This window comes from Babylonia areolata, chromosome 7 (assembly GCF_041734735.1).
Source record: "Babylonia areolata isolate BAREFJ2019XMU chromosome 7, ASM4173473v1, whole genome shotgun sequence".
NCBI lineage: Eukaryota > Metazoa > Mollusca > Gastropoda > Neogastropoda > Buccinidae > Babylonia > Babylonia areolata.
In genome coordinates this window covers 3,965,869-3,990,272 of record NC_134882.1, presented here as the reverse complement: position 1 = coordinate 3,990,272, position 24,404 = coordinate 3,965,869, and the positions used below count along the sequence as shown (strand labels likewise).

General features: G+C 42.1%; 2 protein-coding genes across 15 annotated transcripts; one reads left to right on the top strand and one right to left on the bottom strand.

Moving 5' to 3' along the window:
* The first annotated feature begins 1,457 nt into the window (after window positions 1-1,457).
* On the top strand, window positions 1,458-13,470 carry LOC143283666 (putative hydroxypyruvate isomerase). 12 transcript variants are annotated; one of them, XR_013055429.1, is made up of 7 exons: window positions 1,458-1,854; window positions 3,392-3,426; window positions 3,580-3,691; window positions 4,480-4,568; window positions 6,059-6,513; window positions 9,287-9,501; window positions 11,148-13,301. XR_013055429.1 is itself a non-coding variant. In XM_076589883.1 (5 exons), the coding sequence occupies exons 1-4, from the start codon at window positions 1,721-1,723 to the stop codon at window positions 4,553-4,555; spliced, it is 357 nt and encodes a 118-aa protein (XP_076445998.1). In that variant the 5' UTR covers window positions 1,458-1,720; the 3' UTR covers window positions 4,556-4,568; window positions 6,059-7,123. The 12 variants fall into 12 exon arrangements, 2 of the variants coding, with proteins under 2 accessions (XP_076445998.1, XP_076445997.1); XR_013055430.1 differs by having other exon boundaries at window positions 6,059-6,137; window positions 11,148-13,300; XR_013055431.1 differs by lacking the exon at window positions 6,059-6,513 and adding an exon at window positions 13,340-13,470 and having other exon boundaries at window positions 1,463-1,854; window positions 11,148-11,332.
* Window positions 13,471-15,696: 2,226 nt separating this feature from the next.
* LOC143283668 (uncharacterized) lies at window positions 15,697-24,110 on the bottom strand. 3 transcript variants are annotated; one of them, XM_076589884.1, is made up of 3 exons: window positions 24,001-24,110; window positions 16,264-16,444; window positions 15,697-15,850 (listed from the first exon to the last, which is right to left on the bottom strand). In XM_076589884.1, the coding sequence occupies exons 2-3, from the start codon at window positions 16,428-16,430 to the stop codon at window positions 15,697-15,699; spliced, it is 321 nt and encodes a 106-aa protein (XP_076445999.1). In that variant the 5' UTR covers window positions 16,431-16,444; window positions 24,001-24,110. The 3 variants fall into 3 exon arrangements, with proteins under 3 accessions (XP_076445999.1, XP_076446002.1, XP_076446000.1); XM_076589887.1 differs by lacking the exon at window positions 24,001-24,110 and adding an exon at window positions 23,844-23,994; XM_076589885.1 differs by lacking the exon at window positions 24,001-24,110 and adding an exon at window positions 23,467-23,825.
* Window positions 24,111-24,404: the final 294 nt, after the last annotated feature.

The window sequence follows — 24,404 nt, the reverse complement described above, 5'->3', positions numbered from 1 at the left end:
CATACAACGATACTTCTATTCTAGTACAGCCTCTAGATTGCACATCTGGATGGTGGAAGGTTTTTCGAAGATGTTCGTTTGGACAGTCTACGTAGTCTGCTAGATGTCCGCCGAATTGTTCTCGTATTTCTCCTGCTTCGAAATTGGATACTATTTTGTTGTATAGTTTGGTTCTCGTTGTATAGCCACTGTGTTCGGATATCCATGTACATACGTGGTTTCCTACAGAGTGTGTGTTGTCGAGTATTGTAGGCTGGGAATCTTGTATGGCTTCTACGAATGTGCCTTGTTCTCGGAAGTTGTGTTCTTCTGCTAGGTATTCCACTAGTGCTTGTCTGTCTAGAGTCCCGGAGAAATCTCTGGTGTAGTCTATGGAATAGATACCATATCCGTTTGCTACTAGTCTCTCCTCGAATGTTGGGAGGATTTTGTGTAGATGTTCGATAGATAGTTCGGATACATCGAGTTTTGCTACAAATAGAGCATATATTGGTGTATTTGGATGTTGTTGTTTCCAGTTCTCTTTTGCCTTGGAATTCGTTTCTCTTTCTATTCTATCTATAGTACTAGATATTGTACTGTTCTTTGCAGATATAGACAATGTGTGCACAATGGCAATATGTACGTGTTTGTATTCCACTAGGTCCGATAGGTTGGAATATATTCTAGATACTATATTTTTTGCCGAAGAAGTGGCTCCGGTGGTACATAGTACTTTGCCTTTCGATACTACACAATCTTTCTGTTGTAGATATCCGAATACGTATAGGTCGTCTACAAAGGTTGGAAGACCTTCTAGAGTTTGTATATGTGTTCTGCCATTGTTGTTGGCTAGATAGTCTACCTTGGATATATCTGGCACCAAGTTGCTGTTGTATGTATTTTCTAGCAATATATGTGTTGCTATCGCCTTCTCGGCACGTAGTCCAATTCTTTCGAAAGTTGTAGATACGTTTGTCTCCATGCTATACAGTAGTAGATTTCATATGTTCAAATGGAAGTTGGAGATTGGAAAAAATGCTTGGGGGAAAAGGTAGATTACTTTGAGGTAGATCTGATTTTTTTTGCGCTCTAGTAACTATATATTTTTTTTATGCTTGAGGGTCATATTACTCCAACATACACAGGTTTTGACTAAATTTTTTTTATGCTTGAGGGCCTTAACACAAGCTAATACGCCCAAAAAAGTTGTATATAGAACCCCCATCTCTTATACTACTGCCTCTCTCGATCGCCTTGTTGCTCGAAATTTCGGAGAGCCAATCAACTTCGAGAGCACAGATCATGTGACGAGCCTCGTCCTCAGTTCTCCACGGAAGGCTAGGAGCACACTGACATACAACACAGGACACAGCACACACGTATGTGACGCGTGCTGTCGACTGAGGAAACTCACCAAGCTAACATACACCACGGGCAATCACACACACACACACACACACACACTGTGGCACACAGACACACGCACGTGAAATCGCTGACTTGAACATTCACAGCCGGCGCAAGCATCACTGACGAGAAAGGGACGTCCAGCTGTCCAATTGAAACGGTTCAAGTTCAGCACGGACACTGACTCGGCCGTTAAAATGCACTTTCCTATTTCGGTATGTGACTTTTCTTCACTGGCAGAACATTGTTAAGGAAGGTTCCACCAGTCCCGCTCATTTTTAATGTGAAGTTCTCTGTGCAACGCATTTGACTGCGCACTGCAATACAGGAAATGGTGTGCGGTTTCCACCTGTACCCGGTCAGTGCTGTCGGAACCGATACAGCAAGGACGTACAACGAAACAGGCCGAAAAGAACGGACCCACCACAGGAGACTGCCGTCATCCTCTTTTTCCGTCGCACACCCGTGAGTGTTTCATGCATGCTTTTTTTTTTATTATTTTCAGTCATGTTCATGTTAGGATCGGAACGGCCTATTGTCTCGTCCCCCACTCTGTTTTCATCTTCTCGCGAAGCATGATACAGTTCATTCCGTCTTCACTTTAAATAACCTGGCGGTCGCGTACACTGACCGCTTTCGATATAACTCAGTGCCGCCTTATACTGACGTCCTCGGGGGGCGTTCGCGCATGTCTGCGCCTGGAGATATGACAGCGACAAGCTTCCCAAATTCTTTACGATTTTTTCTATTTCAAGCCCATAAAGTTGCTTGATGCGTGGAATCAGTGCCCTACAAGCTCCGGGACATACCGGCCGGTTTAGAATCGAGACTGACAAGTTTCACTTACGAGTACTGACACAAACTTGTGTTTATATACACACTCCCGTCTTAATCGTTTTCATGCATGTTTTGTACAACAGACGGGTAAATTCGAAATTACCCGTCGGGCCGATTTTTTCTTTCACTTTGGGTATCCCCCATTCTTTCCAAGCCCCTTGCTAGGTGCATGGAATGCGGCCCCAAAAAGCATCCCTTTTTAGACACCTTTCTAATGCGGACAAGTTCATTTTAAAATCCCCTACTATAGTCGACAAACTTATATATATATATAATTAACATTTTTACCCATTTTGGAGTTTTTCACGTATGTTTTGTACTGCCGACGGGTAAAAATGTTAATTAAAATATAAGAATGTCGAACCAGAGATGGTGGACAAATTTGTCAGAAACAGGTATACCCATTTGGGTAGATTTTATTTCTGACTTCAACATCGAAGAGTGGACGGGTAAAAATGTGAGTATAGTCGGAAGTAAACAAATGCCATTTTAATATAAGTTGATACTGTACTATTGTAATTCTTAGCCCCATTTGGTATGGAGCTAACAGTTGTTGTTGTTTTTTGCATATGGAACAAAACCATATGTTGTTTGATTAATGTAGAGAAATTGGTTGAGTGGACCAATAAATGACAACTTCATTGGTGATGAAAATGCATTCTGATTCAAGTTCACAAAAGAATCCATTCAAACACACACAGATGTATGTCCAGTGATTATGCCAGATGAAAGGATTGTGGTGCGTACCTATCATAAGGTTACAAAGTTATGTAGAATTAATTAGAGAATCAGACAATGAATAAATGAACTTGATATAAAAGGGTGCATAAAATTTCCACATTCCGGTTGTGTTCACAAACACAAACATACACAGACAGAAGCAACAAGATGTCTGCACAGCAGACATCATGCACACACACACACACACACACATATCTCCAGGACCGTTAGACACTGACATGATTGCCGCACTTGCTGTTAATGTTGAAGCTGAATTGCGCGGTTTTTAGCATAATGTATGTGTTTTTGCATCAGTATTTAAATGTATTAATGTCAAGAAAGATGGGATGTATGCATTCATCATTTATGTGTGTGTGTGTGTGTGTACACATGCATGGGGTGCTTTGCCCTGTCATGTATTACCTCATTTTCTGGTTTTTTTCAGTAACTCAAGCAAGAAAGTGTTGCTGCTGTATAGAGGTAATGACTTTGCCCCCAAAGTAGATTATTTGGATAGAGAGTTCAATATGATATAATTTATGTTTGTTTCTTCATGATGTTTGACTTTCCTTGTTGTTCAGTGCGGCCACAGGAGAATGGTTTGTTGTCATGTCTTGGCATTTCTTCCTCCAGGTGATGTTTCCCATGGGGAACTGGGGCTGGCAGCTGTACCGGATAAAGTGAATATCTTCAGAGAAAAACTTGAACTGACCATCAAGTATGCCAAAGCTCTTGGATGTAAGAGGTTGGTAGTTCATCTCTTCTGTATTATCGTACAGACACAGACAAGGTGGTGGTGGTGTTGTTTTGTTTGTTTCTTTCTTTTTAGAAACAGACACAAACCATACACTCAGAAAAATACAAATTCCTGCATGTATGTCTACACACTTTCCCAGTTGCATGCACATACAGTGATACACACACATTTTCCCATGTCTGTGAACATTTTACATGAGCATGTATCATGACAGATACACAGTCCTTTGCTCTGTCTGTGTATTGTATGAGGTGCACCCACTTATGACCTGTGCAAAAGTTCCCTATCCTCCTGACCCTTGGGGCGACCAGTGTGCATCATGTTCAAACCATGCATCTTCCCTACCTGCAGGACCTTCATCAGAGATCGGAATGGCATTAATCTAAAGTGCAATAACTACTTTTAAATGGCTGAACAAAGGCAGTACAATCCCAATAGAAGTCCCAATACAGGCACTACTGAACACAGTGGAGTGACTCAGCAGTGCAGGATTTCCTCTGGTGTGTGGCCTCCTGACAACCTAACATAGACAGTTTCCAGAGACTGCCAACACTTGAGTGTGACCGACGAATCTGGGTGTAGTTGTGTATGTTGGATTTGGAATGAGCGGCAATGGGGTAATGCCACTGAACTGCGCAGATGATTGGGCAGGGAAAAAAAAAAACGAATGGTGACCTGTAAGATCAATTATTTTACAGTGCAATTACACCCTGTACTGATGAGCATACTTGTCAACAGCTGTCCAGTTGTTAAATTTCTGAACTGTGTACTTGCAGGATTCATGTGTTGGCAGCTAAGAAACCACCGAGCTACAATGAAGCCACACTGAAACAAATGGAGGTACTCTGCTGACAGACTTCAGAAGGTTAGATTATATACAGCTGTGGAAAATAAATCTTCATTGTTTGTAAAAAGCTGTGGCTATTCATGAACAAGAATTGGGGACATTTTGTTTTTTTATACCTCACTGATGGTGTAGGTTTGGGCTTACTTGAAAACATTGTACTCCCATAACAGATCCCAGCATCAGCCAGGCATAGAGGTGCAGACACCTACAGTGTTGGTCAGGAAATTAGAGCAGCACACCCAAAGATGCTTCCATTAAATGAATGACCATCGACTGTGTAGTCTGTCTTTACATTGAGTCCATAGCGCACTCCACTCTCAGTAGAAGCTGGCCTCAGGCTGAAAAAAAAGCCCACCTCTGAGGGGGCTCAAACCTACATCCTCCCAGTTGTCAGTCTGTGAAGTTAACCACTCCGCCACTATGGCTGATAACAGTTGTTTTTCTACTCCCTTCTCTACATTTGCTATGGTGGTATAGATGCTAGTCTTTCAGATAAGATAATGAAATCAGGCAAATAACACACGCAGGAGAAGAAACAAATGGGTGGTACTGCGTTATGGCAACATGTTTTTTTTTTCATGAGAAAGCAGCAGTTATGTAACCTTTAGAAAGAATTTAATGCACTGAATCAGTGTGATTACCCTGTTTTCAGTTACCTTTTTTGCATCTGTCTTTGCATGTATGTGAGTGTGTGTGTGTGTGTATACTTGTGTGTATGTACATATATGTGTTTATATGTATGTAAGTGTATGTGTATGTACAAATGTGTGTTTATATATGTGATTGTGTGTATAACTTGTACATATTTGTGTCTGTATGTATTCAAGCGTGTGTGTGTATACATATGTTTGTATATTTGTAAGTGTGTGTGTGTGTGTGTGTGCATGTGTGTGCGTGCATGTTTCTGTTAAACTTACGCATTTCAACTTTATAAGATTATTGATATGTCATGACAGCCTTTCCAGACATCTTCAATAGAAAGACAACTCTTACCAGCACAGATCATGCACTGTAATTTATGTTCTAGCCAGAAAACTGAATTGTGTGATTGTGATTTTCAAACCAAACCTGAACCTGAACAGTTTAATTCATGCTGTAGTTTTTAGCTATGTGTATTTATAATATATATATATATATATATATATATATATATTAGAGGAGCATTTTCTTCTTCTTTACTCTTTAAATGCAATTACACACACCAGCCTCTGCTAGTCATTTAAGTTTTTGAAGATTTATGTTGTGCCTTCAGTACATATTTGTTTTACTCTGTCTCTGGCTTTGAAGTAATCAGTTGTCTCTGGTTAGGAAGGAATTGGTTGTCTTTGGGTATAAAGCAATCAGTTGTTTCTAGTTATGTTGTAATAAATTGTCTCTGGTTGTGAAGCTATCAGTCGTCTCTGGTTTTGAAGGAATCAGTATTCTTTGGTTTAAAGTACTCAGTTATCTCTGGTTGTGAAGCAGTCAGTTGTCCATGGTTGTGAAGTAATCAGTGGCTGTGCGTGCAGGAGGGGATACTGGCCTTGATAGAAGCTGTCAGCGATCGGATCTCCTTTCCAGGCCACTTCCTGAATCATCCCCATAAGGGTGATCTATACTGTTAGGTTAAACACACTCTCAAACACACTCACATGCATGCACACACATGGGTGCAGACGCACATGATATGTGCATGCACATAATATTTATGTATGCTCATGCATTCGTATCAATGTGTGTGCACAAAAGCATGTGCATACAGGTGCGTGCACGCACGCTCGCACGCACACAAAACTGTTTTATACTTAACTGTTAATCTGTGTTAATGTGGGGGAGCAAGGTGTGAAGGGTTGTTGTGCCGGGAAACCGGCTGAAGGCACCCTGGCTATGACACACATCCAAAAGGACTGGAAGAATCGGGTGAACAGTACTTATGTGCGGCGCTCCAATATAACAAGTCTTCACAGAGTCAAGGTCGAAGAAGGTACATACCTAGCGAATATCATTGATCAATCCGCATGCTTTGAAACTGAAACTACATTCATGGAAGCTGTTGTCACGAAGAATACAATTATCTACATCTAGTTTCTTCTTCTCAGTACTGCCCATTGGGCACTACAGTTCCACGTAAATGTATGACTTCATCAAATAAAGAGAGAGGAGGGGAGAGGTTGGAGAAAGGAGGGGAGTGGGGAGGGAGGTGACAGTTTCAGTATTTCAGGTGTGACAGCGTGCTGTATTCCATAATGATAATGATAATATTAATGATATTGATGATAATCCCGATAATAATTAGTAGTAGTAACAGTAGTAGTAAGCTATGCCCAGCCACTGCAGTAGTGAGTAGTCAGTTTTATTAATTTTTCTGATCGTCCTTCCCACGCTGCAACTAGTGACCCAACTTGAAGCACCTCCCCCACTCAGTCCTCCTGTCACTTGACTGGTCAAGCCATTTGTGGTGTCCGTCTTCATTGTCAAGCTATCCATGAAAATTGTCCAGTTGACAAAAAGCTTGCAAATACTGTGTGAGGAAAACAGCAGCACGTGCAGTTGGCCTGCTGTGTCAAAGTGCTGATGACCGTTGTACAGTTCGACTGGTATGTTCATTGAAACTTTTACCGAAAATGTGTCCGTAAAAAAGTAGCAGGCCTTCGTGAACATTTCACTCATGTCTGTTACCAGAGACAGATACTGAGATAGGGCAGGGAGAGTTGGGGGTGGGGGGAAATTGCGAACGATTCTTATACCGCCCCACTTCAAAGTGTTCTTAACAATTGCATTGGCTTCGACCTTTTTTTAATACCTTTGTGAATATTCATTTCCAAGAACCAATCAAATATCAGCTATTTCTGGCAGTTTCCACACTCTTTCTTCTCTTGGCGCACCACTGCATCAAGGTTACAAACATGCTTTCAAAATCCTAAAATCAAGGGCAGTAAGTTGGAGGACGGTTTAAAATAGTTGATTTGATCCGATATGATAAATGCACATTACCAGTGCAGGGAGACTTCAAGAAAGCATATATTGGTGACAGATCCGAACGTCAGTTTTGACAGGAATCTGCAAAATAGTGTCGTTTGCAATTAGACCGTGAGATATTTTGATGTATTTGCGAACGATGCAGCACAGTTACTGAGCACTCTGAAAGAGATGTGTTTGTGTGTGGTGTGTGTGTTAAAATGTGTGTTTATGTGTATGTGTGATCAGCACCAACAGTTTGGGTGCAATGTTTCAATAATTATGTCTAATCAGTTAGAAGACCTGTTTCCATTTTAATTGTCTACAAGTACCCAGAGCATTGTTCAGTTACACTTGCCCATTCGCATTTACCCCCAGGCATCCCAGCTTTTTCAGATGTCGACAAAACGTTGACAAGAATGAACAGACGAACCTTTCCTGGTGCAACCAGTAGGAGAAAGCCTTCAAAAACAAAAGAATTACATTTGACTATCATAGAACATGTTATCTTTACAGTACACACGTTGAGCTAGTCACTTCAGTTTGATCGTTCGCAATTAGGCATACTGTCATGTCCATGATAATACTAATAAGCATTGCTCTCACTTAGTCTTCCAATATTTGGTTTTGGTAAAAAGATGTTTTGTTGGAGAATGTGAGACGCTTGACAGCATGGCGACAATACAAGCAGAACTCACAACTTTATGTCCAATCAACTATTATTGTAGTGACTGAGTGCAAGCATTCACACATTCTTTGCATATTTCATTCTCACATACAAACATAACACATAACCCTAGCCTTCATCTCCACTTTTGAAGATTTTGATTGAAGCGCAAAGAAACTTGTTTTGGCTGAAGTTAATGTGTCTTTGTTTCAGAATGTTTACATAGGAATTGGCTTTGTTTCCTTCCTGTTTTTGCTAAGCATTTAATTGCTACTTTATTGGGGGGGGGGTTTGTTTTGTTTTTTGTTTGTTTGTTTGTTTGTTTTATTTTTATATTCTGCATTCAGATAATTTATTATTTGATGATTCCTCACATATTTTCAGAAGTGTTGGTTTTCCTCAGGAGACAATTTAAGTGCAGTGCCATTACCAAATGATGCTCATGTTATTTTATACAACAAAGAAAAAACTGTTTAAAAGTTTCACAGATTCAGTATCTTTGTTCAACTAAGAAGGAGCTGTTTAACAGCTTAACAGCTTATTTTTGTCCCACAACTGTGCTGTCGGCATTGACTTAAAAATACAGTGTTGTGCTACTTGCACAAAGAGACTTTTGAATTGAAGAGAGAGTGAAACTAAAAATTTGGAGAACATTTAAGTAAATGATGGACCATCTTTCTTGCAGCTGAGTGATTGTAATTTCATGAATTTACCACTCGGTATTGCACCTTGTGCTTTTGGTCAGCATGCAAGTGGTGCTTTCCATTCAGTATAGACAGTGTTTCCACCCAATTGAAATTTCTCATCTTTTTTGCTTTGTTTCTTGCATTTGCCTACAAATTTTTTTTTTTAATGAATTTCTGTCATTCCTTCATTTTCTGCATTCCTAATAATGCTAATCCATTCACCTATTTTTTGTGTGTGTGTTTTTCTGTTGTTTTGTGTGTGCGTGTTGTTTTTTAACTAGAATTTAGTCAGAAAGCCTTCAAAAGTTGATCATTTCTTGTCTTGATTTGAACTAAATAATGGGCATTCTTACTATGTTGTATTCTTTTTTGCACCTCAGACTCAAGATGCCTGCTATCTTTTTTTTTATATATATATATATTTTACATGCCTGTTTCTTCTGCAGGCTGTAGAAGAAAAGATCCTCCAAAGACGCTGGAGATGGATTGGCCACACGCTCTGCAGACCTGCGTCCAGTGCCACACAGCAAGCCCTCACCTGGAACCTGCAGGAGAAAGGAAAAGAGGCTGTTGAAGAAATACATGGTGCTGTGACCTGGAAGCAGACATGAAGAGGACAGGCTGCATCTGGAAACAGCTGGAGCGACTGGCACAGAACCAGGTTGGTGTCAGAGCACTTGGTGGCCAGTGTTCCTGACAGGGCAGTAGGCGGTGGTAAGGTGTGATGTCTGTCAATTTTCATTACATTGTGCATTATGTAATTGTAATATTTATAATTAGGTTCAGCCTTAACATTACGTGTTGTCTTATTAATACTGGTGAAAAATTAACGGAATGGTTGAATTCAAAGACATATCCTAGGTTTATGTGCTTGAATATCACGACTATATTTATGCCTGAATTTCTTTTCCTTTTTTTGCAATAAGCTTGCAGATATTTTTTGAATGATTGTCATGCCCAGAAAGATTGCCTGATAAATTATGTGTGGGATATGTACTGGCAGTGTTATACATGTGTGACCAGAGATCTGGGCGGTAGCCATACAATTTTGACTGACACAATGGATTATCATGCACATTTCAGATGAAATATGTGTGTGCATTTAGCAAATCACCATGGTAGGATTGTTGACTGACATCACTCAGTTTGTTTGGGTTTTTTTGGTTTTTTGTCCCCCTCCCACCCCTTTCCCCATTCACAAGCTGCACATTCACTTGTATCCATGAATATTTTACATCTTTGAACCTCTTCAGTCTTCAGCTGGAAGATTACTTAGGTGCTAAACACTAATCTGAAAAACTTTAGTCATCAATCATTTAATTTCTCAGCCCCACCTGTCACAAACTCACTGCCTGCTGACCTGCAAAAAGCCCATTCCTTGGACTCTTACTCTTTCAAGTCCCAGCTGAAAACTTATCTCTTTTTTTCTTGCATTTGAGTTACAGTTTGTCTGACTTGGGTCTAATTTGCTGTTGGTGAGGGATGTACATGTACTACTTTTTCCAGTGTCGTGTATGTGTGGGTGGAGGTGCTGTGTGTGTGAGAGAGCATGTGTGTGATTTGTGTGTGTGTGCTGTTCATGATGCCAGGATGGTGACCGTTTCCTCAGGGTTGATTCTTATGATTGTTGCTTCTCTTTTGTAACATGTAATTTGTACAGTGCCTTGAGTTATATTTTGTTATTTGAGTTTTTTTGAATTGTTGTTTCTTTATAGTTAAATTTGTTCAGCACCGTGAGCCACTCTGAGGAGGAACAGTGCTGTAGAAGAGCACTTCATTATTATCATGATCATGTATGGCAGTTGTTAACCCACCCCATCATCCAGACAGCCATTTTCTGTTTCATGGGGGAGGGGTATACATGCTGGGTATGTTTGTTTTGAGGAAAAATATGCTGGGTATGTTTCTGTTTCCATAACCCACTGAACATTGACAAGGATTACAGGATTGCATGTGTATATGCCTGTAGGTTTAGCCAGTTTTTGGCATTGCTGGTCTGCACATTTGTTGACCTGGGACATATGGAAAACCATCAGGCACAGCTGGGATTCAAAACCAGATTCCTAAGATTAGAACTCCCTTGCACAAATCACTCAGCTGTCATGCCCATCACATCACCGAGTCAAGATACATGATGTAGGAAACTCACTTTATTCTTTGAAATTAACAAGATGCTGGATACAGTCCGTAACAATTAACAAACAAGAATCAACAGGTAAAATGTTCATGATCAGTTTCCATTTCTTCATTATCTGATCATGTAATCATTGCTGCTGACTTTAACTGCAGGTCAACTTCCACTTACAGGAAAAGATCCTGGTGGAGGCCAGGAATTTGCTGAACAGAAACAGCTGGGTGCACAGTGCGTGTCCATCTGTCCAGCAGTAAAAAGTTCAAGATGCACGTGTTGTCCAGTGGCAAGCAAGGGATGGAGAACCCAACAAAGGACAATGCAGGCCAAACCACCCTGTCCCACCGAGTGAAAGTCTCAGGTCTGTGTTGATTATCAAGTTTTTATCCTTTAAGTATTTAGTTTGTGCAGGGGGCTCGGACTGTAAAGTTCTTGCTTTCTATTTATAGAGTTAGAACATTTTTCATGAATAAATCAGAATCTCCCCCACCCCCATTTTTTTTATAATTATTAATCTGTATGATTCATAAATGAGGAAGGATAAAACATATCTAGCTAGTGCCAACTCAAGTTAAGCCAAAAACTGGCACACTTTTGTAAGAAATATTCATTTTAATGTAATATCCTCTCCTGGAAATTTTGTGTTAAAACTTTCCTCTTTCCAATTCTTCTGTTTTAAAACCTCATAAGGCTCGAGGTGTGTGATATTTAGTAATTTCCACTGGACAAGTCCAGTTCTTTTGTCAAAAGGTTGGTGGATCAGAAACTTTTTTTCCACATGTCTATGTGCATGAGTACATCCAAGTTTCAAACTTCCCATGTTTTCATCATGGCTTTCCGACTTCTATATAAACACTCCACACGAAGCCGATTTTTAAGGTTATTTTCTTTGTTTTTATTTATTTTAATATCTGTCTTTTAGGTTGTGGAGCTGGAGGTCTTGCAGCATGATTGTCATACTGCCCTCCTCCCTCAAGTGGCAGTCCCCTGTTAAATGCAGGCAGCACGATGTTGTACACATTCCAGTTCATCAGTGTCACCTTGATAGTGTAGTCCCATACAATCCCCTGTGGTCTGTGATGGATCTGATGAGAGCAACGTGTGCTGTTCTGCAGTGCACAGGACAGTGCTGTCGGATCTTTTGCAGGAAGCCCAAGGTGGTGGTGGCTTTCTTTGTGCTGTGTACGACGTGGTTGTGCTGTTCAAGATCTGATATCAGAACACCAAGGGGTGTAGGTTTTATCCACTTTCTGCAGAATTTTGTTGTAAAGGCTATACATATAGGATGTCATTGTCTTCATTCCGAGGATGTAACACTTTAGTACTGAACTTCATTCTGCTGGTGTCAGGCCAGACTTGGGCACTTGAGATTTCCTTGTAGGGCGATATGGTCTCAGAAGTTCTTGATCTCCTGATAACAGAATGCAGTCATCGCAAACATTCGAACCTGGAATTACACTGTCACTGGTAGGTCATTTATATGGCACAGGAAGAGCCAGGACAGTCTCCAGGAGGACAATTCCATCTCAACTTCTTTGGGAGTCTCAATTTCCAGAACTACTGTCGTACACCTGTTGGTCAGGAAATTCTCATTATGTGTGCCTTGTTCCTCTGACGCCATACTGGGAGAGCTTGTGGAGTAGATTCGGGTGTGGAACTGTCAAACGCCTGACTGCAGTCCAGGATGGTGAGGTCAGTCTGTGTAGTTCTCACATGAGAAACCTGCTCTGAATCCATGGTTTAACTCGGACAGGACTTTGTGCTGGTCGAAGTACTGGTGTTGGTGAAGGCAGACAGTGCATTGCAGAAGTTTGCAGCAGGAGGACATCGGGGGAAATGGGACAGTTCTCAGCTAGATGTTTGTCTCCTTTCTTAAAAACACAGATGTTTGCAGTGCCACAATCCACAGGTAGCTGGCCTGTGTCCAGTGCACTTTGTTAAGTCTCTCAATGCTGGTACCATCACTTTTGCACACTTAACACTGCATTGGGTTGGTCTGTATTCCCTTGGTGTCCAGTTTTCATGTGGTGATTTCGTCTGACTTGGTCTGTATTTGTATGTGTTTTGGTTGGGTTTTTTTTCATCATTTTTTTTTTTTTAATCCAGTTCAGTTATAATCCAGTTCAGTTTTTATAACATTTCCATGACTTATGCATTGTCAGTTAGCTTTGTTGGTCCCATTTCCCGTGGCAAAGTGTTTTGGTTCAAAATGCATTTTTGTTGTCTGAAAAAGTAGTGGTGAAAAAATAAACAGAACGCTGAATGGATGTGGAGTCTTGCATTGGCCATCCCCCCACATCCCCAACACACACACACACACTCCCCCCCCCCCTCCCCATATCATGTTAAAAGGTGGTACGGTTGCTAGTCTGTCTCAACAGAACACAAGCAGCAGAGGACCAACAATGACATCTTTCTGAACGAGGTACCATGACATCTTGACACCGTCTGTCTCGGGGATCCAGAACAGACAACCATTTGCTCAAACTTCATGTTTCTTCAAGTTTCTAGTCTCTCCTGGATCACCCAAGTACTGTTTCCAGAAGGCCCAGTGGTCTGGGCACTGGTATTTCAAACGAGACGATAAACTTTGGACCTGTGTGCACATATAAAACGATTTACACTACAGGAGTAAAATCAAGTGGCTTTGTAAATAAAGGCACTATGGGATTTTCCTCACGCCACCCAGGTATGAATGGGTAGCTGACTTTGGTCAGGGAACAAGTGGCTTTGTAAATAAAGGCACTATGGGATTTTCCTCACGCCACCCAGGTATGAATGGGTACCTGACTTTGGTCAGGGAAGGTTAAACGTGGTAAGGACAGGACTGGGACCCACCCTCTTATGCCATGCACACGATGCGTTCAGATATTAATTCAACACCCTATGGCCATAGGATATGGGATCATAATCTTTTCACAGAATGGTATCACACCAGACCATACGTTCTCAAATTCATCAATTGCATGTGGGAAAAGTTCTCAAGATTTTACAAGAAACTGATGTTCCTCAAATGAAAACCAATTAACAGAAAAGATTATTATTATGAGCATTTACGCCTAATCTTGAAAATGAGCCCTAGGTGTTTACCAATAGAAAACATATGTAAATATCAAAGAGGAAAAATTGAACACAAGATACCAAACATTAAAAATAATTCACTCACACACACACTACACAGGCGCACGCACGCACAAGTCATATCACACAATCAAAAATACAACCAAGGATTTCTTAAACTATCAAACTAACTCACTAACAGTCATTTTAGTTCATGAAGATGGGTCTTGAGACTGGATTCGAAAGAATGCGGCAAAGATGAGTGACAGTGAGGCTGAAGAAGTTGATTCCAAAGAAAGGGGCCTTGGTATGAAAAACTGCATTGGCCATACGTTTTGGTTCGAGCAGGGGGGGGTCCTAAGCATATGGGTGTCAGAAAAAGAGGAGTCGGCATGAGGGTATATAACGAATGAGATCAGAAAGATACTCTGGACCAGAAGCCTCAATGGACTTGAAACAAAGAGAGACAACTTTGTAAGTTATTCTTTCTTGTACTGGGAGCCAGTGTAAAGCATGAAGGAGAGTAGAGACGTAATCAGATTTAGAGGAACAAAAGACAAGACGAGCAGCATAGTTCTGGACTTTCTGAAGCCTAGCAATGAGGTAGCTGGGTGAACTGACAAGAAGAGAAAGATCTGATGCTTCCATTACTCTCAGTGTCTCCACTATGTCTACCTACTGACAGCAGATGACAATTGAATCTTCCAGTCTCGATGCCATGTGCCCTTCCCACACTAAAAGATGGGTGCTCCAAGGCTGCAGCACAAGCCTCTCAAAGGTATCACTCCAATTCACCTGTTGCTATTCTGCCTGTAACAAAACTGGTCATCCCCATATGCCTGTTCTCAGTCTGCTTAACACTCCAAAATAAATAGTGATAAATACCACACAACAATTGACAATATACTTTGCATGCATGTACACTTTGCATGCATGGTAGCAGATGTCTAAAAGCTATGCATATGGTGTGCCATCCAAAGGCCTTGAGAGAGACCTCTCCCCCAGTGCAGTTTTCTCTAATTTTAACTTCTCCAAATATACATTTTTCATTTTGCATCTGTGTGCCACCCACCATTTTGTTCTATTTGCAATCAGTCTGTTACTGAGCAATTGTACATGTATGCTAAATGGGAATAGGTAAATCGGAATTGCTCCCTCTTACACCCCATCTCACCCTCTTTAAAGAAGCTACCCACATTTCTATTCCATGCTTGCTACACTGCCCTCCACACCACCGCTGAACACACTGCACGACTGAGGTCCTGGTTCCCTTCACAACACAAGGTCACTGGACCTTCCATAGTACTATTATACACACTGTACTGTACATTACTGTTGCCACAACAGACTCTCTGTGAAATTTGGACTGCTCTTCCCAGGATCAGCACATCACCTTTTTTTCTGCCTCGAAGTGTATTGGATTTCCAATTGAAGTGGATTTTTCTACAGAATTTCTTTTGTGTGTGTTTAATGCATGCTGGACACAGGACCTCAGTTTCTTGCCTCATCCAAATGACTAAGTGTCCAAACCATTACTCAAGGTCTACACTCTTTACTGTGAGCCAACTGCCATGGACAAATAGCATTTCTGTACATTATATACCCCGAAACAACCACCACCACGACAGCCTACTGTGTCAGTGGATCTGTGGTCAGTGGCAGAAATCAGTGGCAACACAATGAGAATGGTTTTCTTTGGGAGGTCCATCTCTGTCCATATGACAGAGGTCTGGCTGTTTCCCCTGTGTCCTTGGTCACAGCTGTACCGGTCCAGTCCATTCTGGTGGGTCTCCTCTCAAGGCTCTCCTTGTCTCCTACTCTGCACAACAAATAGAACAATTCAGTATGTTAAAAAGTGAAATGCTTTTCATTAAATAAACTTAAATATACATTATACATATATATCAAAATACATCAAACAAAATTTTTTAGCTGAACATTCCTTGGTCCCAACTGTGGATGACAGGTTTTTCTGTGAGTGTGTGTGCATGCGTGTGTGTGTGTGGTCAGTGGTGAATGGCCAGTGTGATGACTGGTCAGATGGCATAGAATACAGAAAACACAAAGTAGAAGAAAAAAAAAACATCCAAATCTGAAACCAAGAGGCCCAGTGAAAAGCACCCCCTGGAAGTTTATACTGACATCACTACCTGTTAGGAACCCAAGGCTGACCGTTACACTGAACAGTGGTGCCACTGGAAACACAGAAGGAACTGCCATGTACGGACTGACCTGTGGAGAACGGTGGTCTTGCACATGCAGCTTGTGGTATGGAGCTGGCCCTGATGACAGGTGGCACTGTCCTGGGTCACCACTGTACTTCCTACACACTGTTCTGCAGTCACCATGTCCACAGGGGTTGGTGACATCACTGGTGTCAGGGTGGCTGCTCTCTGCATCCTGGTTCAAAGCCCTTACCAAAAGTAAAGGACAATATAGTAACTGGTAAAAGTTGTAGTATAAATCTATCATCATCATCATACACTGATACAGGGCATACTTTCGCACAATGCAAGTCAGGGTACTAACACTTCACACTGTTCAGGAATGCACTAACACCACACACACACTAATAAGCCGCCAACACTAACACAGCCTGTGATATTGTGAAAAGAATGCTTGGCAATATAAATTGTTACATATACAGATTTTAACTATGCATGCATAAAGTTACACACATGCATGCTCACATAATTTTGTTATTACAACTTGTGTCATATTCAGTGGTGAAAACAGGTTACAGTTTCCATCCTCAACAAACCACTTGAGTGCCTCCTGTCAGTGCCATACAGAGCTGTTTTAGTCATGTCCTGTGCCAATGTATGAAAACTCACTCGCAATAACTTGCCAAACTAAAAGGGAATAACCCCGTTTACAGGTACAACCCAGGGAAAAATGTCACATTTACAAACCGTATTTCATAGACTATCATTCCAAATTTATTCATTTCTATTACTATTTCTGTACTGAAAACCAGTTCTGCAGTATTAAAGTGATTTAATGTTCTACAATGTATGCACAGTTACTTTCTGGAACTGCCAATTCAAAAAAATATCTGGCCCTAACAATTACAAACACTGTTAAGTATTCAGTAACAGACCTGCCAGCATTTGCAGTGAAATTCTTCCTTTGCTGATATGTGCACTGACTACTAATTCAGAAAATAGTAGGGTAAGATACCCAAATGTGTACAGCTGTTCAGGACCTTTAATAATACATTAACTGCATGCATGTCAGACCACTAAATTTGAAGGGGCTTAAAGTTAACAGTCAGGTCAGGGGCAAAGCCCTTGCTACTGGTACCATGTAACCGGTACTACCTGCCGCATGTGAAGTCTCCCAACGACGGATCAGGCAGAGGAGGAAACCTTTCCCAACGGCTGTGAAGGCGGAAGAGGATGACTAAAGGGCAGGGGGAGCTCTTATCCTTGGCTGGAAGTCCTCCTAGGAGACGGAACTCCAAAGAAAAACCCTGCACCTGCTGAGGCCGTCCTACACGTGGCAGTATCTGTACCTGTGGGACTGTGAGCGTCGGTAGGCAAGAGAGTGGGGAAGGGACTGCACAACTCCTCTTCACTAAAAAAAAAAGTCACCTGTGCTAGTCGAGCAACCAGGTTAATGTCAGAACGATGAGCTAGCCCTTCAACACCCAGCTTTCCCAAGCCCAGCAGCAATGGAGAAGTGGTAACGGGGATAGGCAGAGGATGCTGCTGGCAGTTCCTAGTCACAACTCTGCACACAGGCGGCTGTGGGGTGATGGTTGTCCGCCATAGACTGGGGCAAATGCGGCGCCCGTATCCTCCCACAGTGTCAGAGCAGCCCTTTTTTAGGGACAGCACTGCTCTCCCCACATGGGGAAGGGGAGATAAAAGGATCCCTAAACAAAGCCTGCCTCACCTAGTACCTAGTAGGAAACCACACCTACTTGGACATCCAACACTAGTGGTCGAAATCAACAGAAGAAAAGAACCAGGAGTCATGCCCCGACTCTGGGTGCCTGGAATGTTTGCACCCTTTTAGACAGACGACAGAGCAGAAAGGCGCACAGCGCTCATTGCTAGAAACCTTGATCGCTACCAGGTGGACATAGCAGCCCTAAGTGAAACCAGGTTTGCCAGTGAAACCCAGCTGGAAGTTGGAGGGGGGTACACTTTCTACTGCACTGGGAAGCCAAATGGCACCCCAAGAACTTCAGGCATGGGTTTTGCCATACAAACCAAACTTGCATGACAGCTTGACAGCCTTCCACGTAGGATAAACGATAGGCTGATGACCCTGTGTCTGAAGCTGTCCAAGGATCGCTTCTCCACAGCCATCAGCTGCTATGCCCCGACGATGACCAACCCTGATGACATCAAAGAAGCTTTCTATGAGGAGCTCAGCCACACAATTTCAGTGGTAGACAGAAAGGACAGGCTGATCATCCTTGGGGATTTCAATGCCCGCGTCGGCGTGGACTTCTCCTCGTGGCCAAAAGTCCTGGGACAGCACAGCACTGGCAAGTGCAACTCCAACGGACTGCTTTTGCTCTCGCTCTGCACGCAGCATGGACTGACCATCACCAACACCCTCTTCCAACAAGTGGACAAGTACAAGAACACATGGATGCAACCCTGCTCCAAGCAATGGCACATACTGGACTATGTGATTGTCCGGCAGAGTGACAAAGGTGATGTTTCCATTACACACTGCATGAGAGGAGCAGTCTGTTGGTCGGACCATTGCCTGGTACGCAGCAAGATGAACATCAGATATGCATGCAAGCTCCAACCAGCCAGGCAGAAACCCCCTAGGAAGCTGGACATCCACCGCCTCCCTATCACCAAGGACGTGCTGCAGCAGCAAATCCAAGCAGCTCTCCAAGAAATTCCTACACTGACTGATGTAGAAGAGGTATGGAGCACCTTTAGAGATTCTGTGTACACAGCAGCAGCTGACACACCTGGCTTTGTACAGAGGAGCCACAAAGACTGGTTTGACAAGGACTCTGGAATCTCCAAACTCCTGAACACACTGCATATACAGCATCAGGATCACATTTCCGATAAAGACTGCCAGAAGAAGCACCAGTTCTTGCAAACCAAGCAACTCATACAGAAGAGGCTGTGTGAGATGAAGAACACCTGGTGGGAGGAAAGTCTGAAGAGCTTCAGTCCACTGCTGATGCTCATGACATGAAGACCTCCTATGATGGTCTCCAAGCTGTGTATGGGCCAAGAGTCACAGGATCAACCCCTGTCCGAGCCTTGGACCAGACCACCCTCCTGACAGACAAGACATCCTTGCCCGCTGGGCAGAGCACTTCAACACCCTCCTCATCAGGGACTCGTCCGTATCTGACGAGGTAATTGCAGCCCTCCCACAGCTACCAGTCAATGACTCGCTAGCTGCCCCTCTCACCAAGACCAAGACCCAGAAGGCCCTGAAGCAGACAATGTCGGGAAAAGCACCAGAAGCGGATGGAATCCAGGCTGACATCTTCAAATATAAAGGCAAGGTGCTGACAGACAAGCTGACCACCCTGTTAGTCTATCTGGGAGAGAGGGGAGGTTACCCAGGATTTCAAGGATGTTTTAACTGTCCACATTTACAAACGGAAGGGAGACAAAACATCCTGTGATAACCACCGTGGAATCTCTCTCCTCTGCATCGCCAGCAAGATCTTCGCCTGCATCATACTGAACAGACTGGTTGACCATGTCTCCAACACAGTCATCCCTGAAGTACAATGTGGCTTCCGCTCAGGCAGGGGAACATATGATATGGTGTTTGCCGTACACCAGATGCAAGAGAACTGCCCTGAGCAGAACAAGGAGCTCCACATGGTCTTTATATACCTGACTAAGGCCTTCGACATGGTGAACTGCCGTGGTCTGTGGAAGATCCTCCTAAAGTTCAGCTGCCCAGACAGCCTAATCCAGCTGATTGCGTCTTTCCACGATGGCATGCAGGCGAGAGTACAGGAAAATACTGACATGTCGGATCCGTTCCTGTGGTAAATGAAGTGAAGCAGGGCTGCATCCTGGCACCCACACTTTCTCCATTCTCTTCTCTGCCATGCTGACTGACACCTTCCAAGACTATGTCCGGGGCATCTACATTCAGTTTCGCACAGATGGCAAACTTTTCAACTTGTGGCGACTCCACACCAGGTCCAGGGTGTTTGAGGCACTGTTGAGAGAGTTCCTCTTCGCTGATGACCGCGCTTGCTGCACACACCCATGAGGACATGCAGTTCATTATGGACAGGTTCTCAACCTCCTGCAGGCGCTTTGGACTCACCATCAGCCTCAGCAAGACCGAGTCCATGTACCAACCAGCTAGCTCACAGAACGCCAGTGCCTCCCCCCAACCTGCAATCAAGATCGATGGCACAGAAATCAAGTCAGTCGACAAGTTTTGCTACCTGGGCAGCACCTTGATGCAGAAGTGATGCTGCACATCGCCAAGGCCAGCTCTGCCTTTGGCAGACTCAACAACAGGCTGTGGAACAACATAGGCATCAGGCTCAGCACCAAAATCAAAACCTACAGAGCTGTTGTGCTGACCATCTTCTTGTACTGCTGTGAAACATGGATGACGTTTCGCCGTCACATTCAACAACTTTAGCAGTTTCACCAGAGATGCCTACGAAAGATCCTCGGCATAAAGTGGCTAGACAGGGCCTCCAACCTCCAGGTCCTAGAGAGGAGCGGCCTGCCAAGTATCAAAAGCCTGCTGATCCAGTGCCAGCTACGCTGGACAGGACATGTTGTCCGCATGACAGACAGCAGGATCCCGAAGATGCTCTTGTATGGCCAGCTGAAGGAAGGCCACCGCGAACTTGGAAGACCCTGCAAGCGCTTCAAGGACACCTTGAAGACAAACCTCAAAGCCTGTGACATAGACATCACTTCTTGGGAAACTGATGCCCTTGACCACTCTCGCTGGAGGCTGCTGTGCTCTAGTGGCATAAAGACGTTTGAAAACAAAGAGAACGCTAGCCATTAAGGAGAAGCATGAGCAAAGGAAGCAGGGCTCAGCTTCTGGAGACGTTTTCCCTTGCAACACCTGCAGGAAGTGCTGCGCATCCAGAATCGGCCTCTTCTCCCATATGAGGACACACACCGACAAATAAGCCTGCCTGCCTACTCATCCATCAGTCCGACGGGAGACTCATCAAAATAAACAAGCTTCATGGCAACCCATTCTCCTTGAGCGGTTAATGTGCCAACAAAAAGATGTCAGGGTAAATAATGTCTTACGAATAAGAAAATCAAACAATCAAAATTGTCATGGGTATGTAAACTGTTGGTTCATATTCCAAGGAAAAAAATACTGACATGTGTGTCCATAACAATTATGGTCCAAAACGCTAACTAGCAAACTCAACCCTTTCTGGAGAGAGGTTTTTACTGCTTACACGAAATTTTGTGTTAAAAAAAAAGTACAGTTAAGTAAAAGGAAGGGAATATTAGCTGAACCAATATTTAATGAAAAATTCACTATTAGTCATAAAGAATTTTTTTTATAAGGTGGGTAGGACAAAATATTTTCTTTGTCAAAGATTTGATTGATGAAAATGATTGATTCTAAACATACCAGTCTTGCACAAAAAATCAGATAAATTAATGTTATGGAGTTACACAAGTTGCATTCACTCAAATATCATAATAATATTGAGATTGAAAGTAATGTGGCACAAATTAACACAAAATCTAAACTCCTAATCAGTGTAATGAAAGGATCTAAACAATACTATGAAATATATATAGCAGTATCTAGCAACAAATCATTTTTGACATGGGAGGAAAAGTTTAAATACATGGTTAGACTAGAAAGCAATATTGCAGATTTGCAAAGTAAAAGTTACGAAGTTAAAATGGTTTCAAATTAGAATTTGTCATTGAATCCTAGTGACAAATACAATTCTAAACAACATAGGTTCAGTAAATAATGACAAATGTAACTCCTGTAGAATAGAGGACACTGGAAATCATTACTTATGTGACTGCTAGTATTCACTTTCCTTTTGGAAAAGATTACAAGGTATCATCAGAGAAAACTCAAAATTGTGCTGACCTAAACTTGATTAATAAGCTTATACTATTTGGAACTGAAGGAAATGGCAAAACTGATGGATTAGATCTTATCCTATTACTTAGAAAATTCTTTATATACAGATGCAGAATAAACAAACTTACACCAAATATGCAAACATTCTCGGCAGAATTAAAGATTATATTTTGAATTGAAAAACATGCACACCTACTGAATATGTAAAATCATGAAATCATGAATTTGTTATAAAATGGCCCCCACACATGAACTTAATAGAATAATCAATTATGTAAAAATAGTTTCACAATGCCTTAATTAAAAGAAAGGGATCCTCTGTTTGCCCTGTCACCTTCTGTTACCTACTCAGTTTTATATATTTGGTGGGTTTTTTTCTTTTCAACATTAGCTTTGCCTTTTTCATCTTTTGTCTGGTGGTGATGTCAGCTTTCATCTCCACTGTATCATATTACCTATTCAGATAACGAAAAGTGCAGTCAAAATCAACATCCATAATTATAGATATTTCCTATTCATGTAAAGAAAGTGCCCTCAGTTTGTCCTTGTATCATTTTTCTCCTTTTTTGTGTTTTGTTGTTGTTGTTTTGTCTTTGCCTTTCATATACTGTCCTTGTTGTGCTTAATTTTGTTTCCCTCTGTCGTTAATGCAGTTTATAATAATGAAGGAAAGAGTGCAAAATACGCAATATGTATATCCTGTATCCTATCTTATTACACTTTTTCTTATCTGTGCATTAATGTGATGTATCTGTATTGTTTAGTTTTAAGTTCTGTACATTTAAAAAAAATGAATAAAAACATTTTTGATAATGCAAAACAAAAACAAAAAAATAAAGTCATGTCACCCTCCCCTCCCCCTAACGCTCCCTTTTAAATACAAAAGGAATTCACTCTCCCTGATATTCTGATCCAAGACGACCGTTATTACTTCCCCTGATAGGTGCCCTGCCAGGAATGACTGAATAAATACGTTGACTGGCTGGTACAGGGGCGGGAGGGGGAGAGGGATACGGATATTGCCGAAAGATCGGTTATGAACATGTAAAATGGGGGTGGGGAGCACACAAAATAGGTGTACTGAAAATTCATTGATATATACATTATGCTCCGAATACAGCCGTTTTCTTTTGACACTGAGGAGGAGAATAAGAAACAATAACACACACACACACACACGCGCGCGCGCGCGCCAACTAAACATCTAATGAGACGTCCCCCTGAATTAAATGACAATCTGCCCAGGTTTCTCATTAATATATATATATCCTACAGGAAGATACGGAACTGAGCTTGAGACTCAGTCTACAAGCTGCATTCTTTAAACCTTTGACCAAAACACAAATTAATGAGCTGAGGAGATGAGAATTAACTCTTTACCTTTGTTCCGTGGGAAAACAATCTGTGCAACAATTAAAATGCACATCAGCATGTACATTCCCTAATAATAATCAACGCTTCTCAACAGGTCCTCTTCATTGACGGAAATTATTCCCAACACAATCTTTGTATGACAAGTCGTGTGTGCTTTCTTCCCACTTGACATTGATAACGCCTATGAAAAAAAAACCGTGTGGAAAAATAGGCGCTGGGAGTAATCTCATACAAATCAAAACCTGAGCTCCAGATTTTAAAAATACACGTCTTTGTTGTTCAGACTGAAGACTACACAACTCACACACTGAATTTTCCACTCCACGTTCACAAAATGAACAGTTCACACAGTACAACGAGGCTGAAGAATAGCGAATTCATACTTTTTTTTTTCATCCAAAACGCGTAGTTTCCAACGGGTCCATTTCCATTTGTGTATGATCGTCTGAATTAACTCTGCACCATGGCGATTCCATTAAGTCAAAGTCCTTCCCGATCACTCAGTTCATTTCAAACTGGTCTTTAAAAGAGTTCACAAACCTCGAACGGTCGCTGTGTGTTGCACGAGCAGCTCGTGTAAAATGCAACAGGCAGTCAAGAATGGCTCAGTCCACATCGGCGCAACATGCACCATCCTACCCCCCTCTTTTTTTGTTTTTCCTCGGTTGAGCAGCGGTGTTACTTCCCTTCCCTACTTTGTGTGTGTGTGTGTGTGTGTGTGTGTTTGTTTCTTGTCAATCCTGTGGTAATCCCTGTGCAGGGCAACAATTCACACTGGAACTTGATTTTCCAGCAGAATGATTTAAAAAATCTACAAATCTTAAAGAAAGAACTTGCTGAAGATACTGCCCCAACATTCAGTCTGCTACTACACGGTAGAATCATCTTGAAAATTCTTTGCTTTGTTAAAATATTTGCAAAGTAGGACATGCAACAGTAACATC

Excerpts from the sequence above, each read along its gene's own strand:
- LOC143283666 (XM_076589883.1), top strand. The coding sequence starts at position 1,721 with ATGGTGTGCGGTTTCCACCTGTACCCGGTCAGTGCTGTCGGAACCGAT. Across the intron at positions 1,855-3,391 it reads TCTTTTTCCGTCGCACACCC|TAACTCAAGCAAGAAAGTGT; the intron begins GTGAGTGTTTCA and ends GGTTTTTTTCAG. Across the intron at positions 3,692-4,479 it reads AAAGCTCTTGGATGTAAGAG|GATTCATGTGTTGGCAGCTA; the intron begins GTTGGTAGTTCA and ends GTGTACTTGCAG.
- LOC143283668 (XM_076589884.1), bottom strand. The coding sequence starts at position 16,430 with ATGCAGAGAGCAGCCACCCTGACACCAGTGATGTCACCAACCCCTGTG. Across the intron at positions 15,851-16,263 it reads AAGACCACCGTTCTCCACAG|AGTAGGAGACAAGGAGAGCC; the intron begins GTCAGTCCGTAC and ends TTTGTTGTGCAG.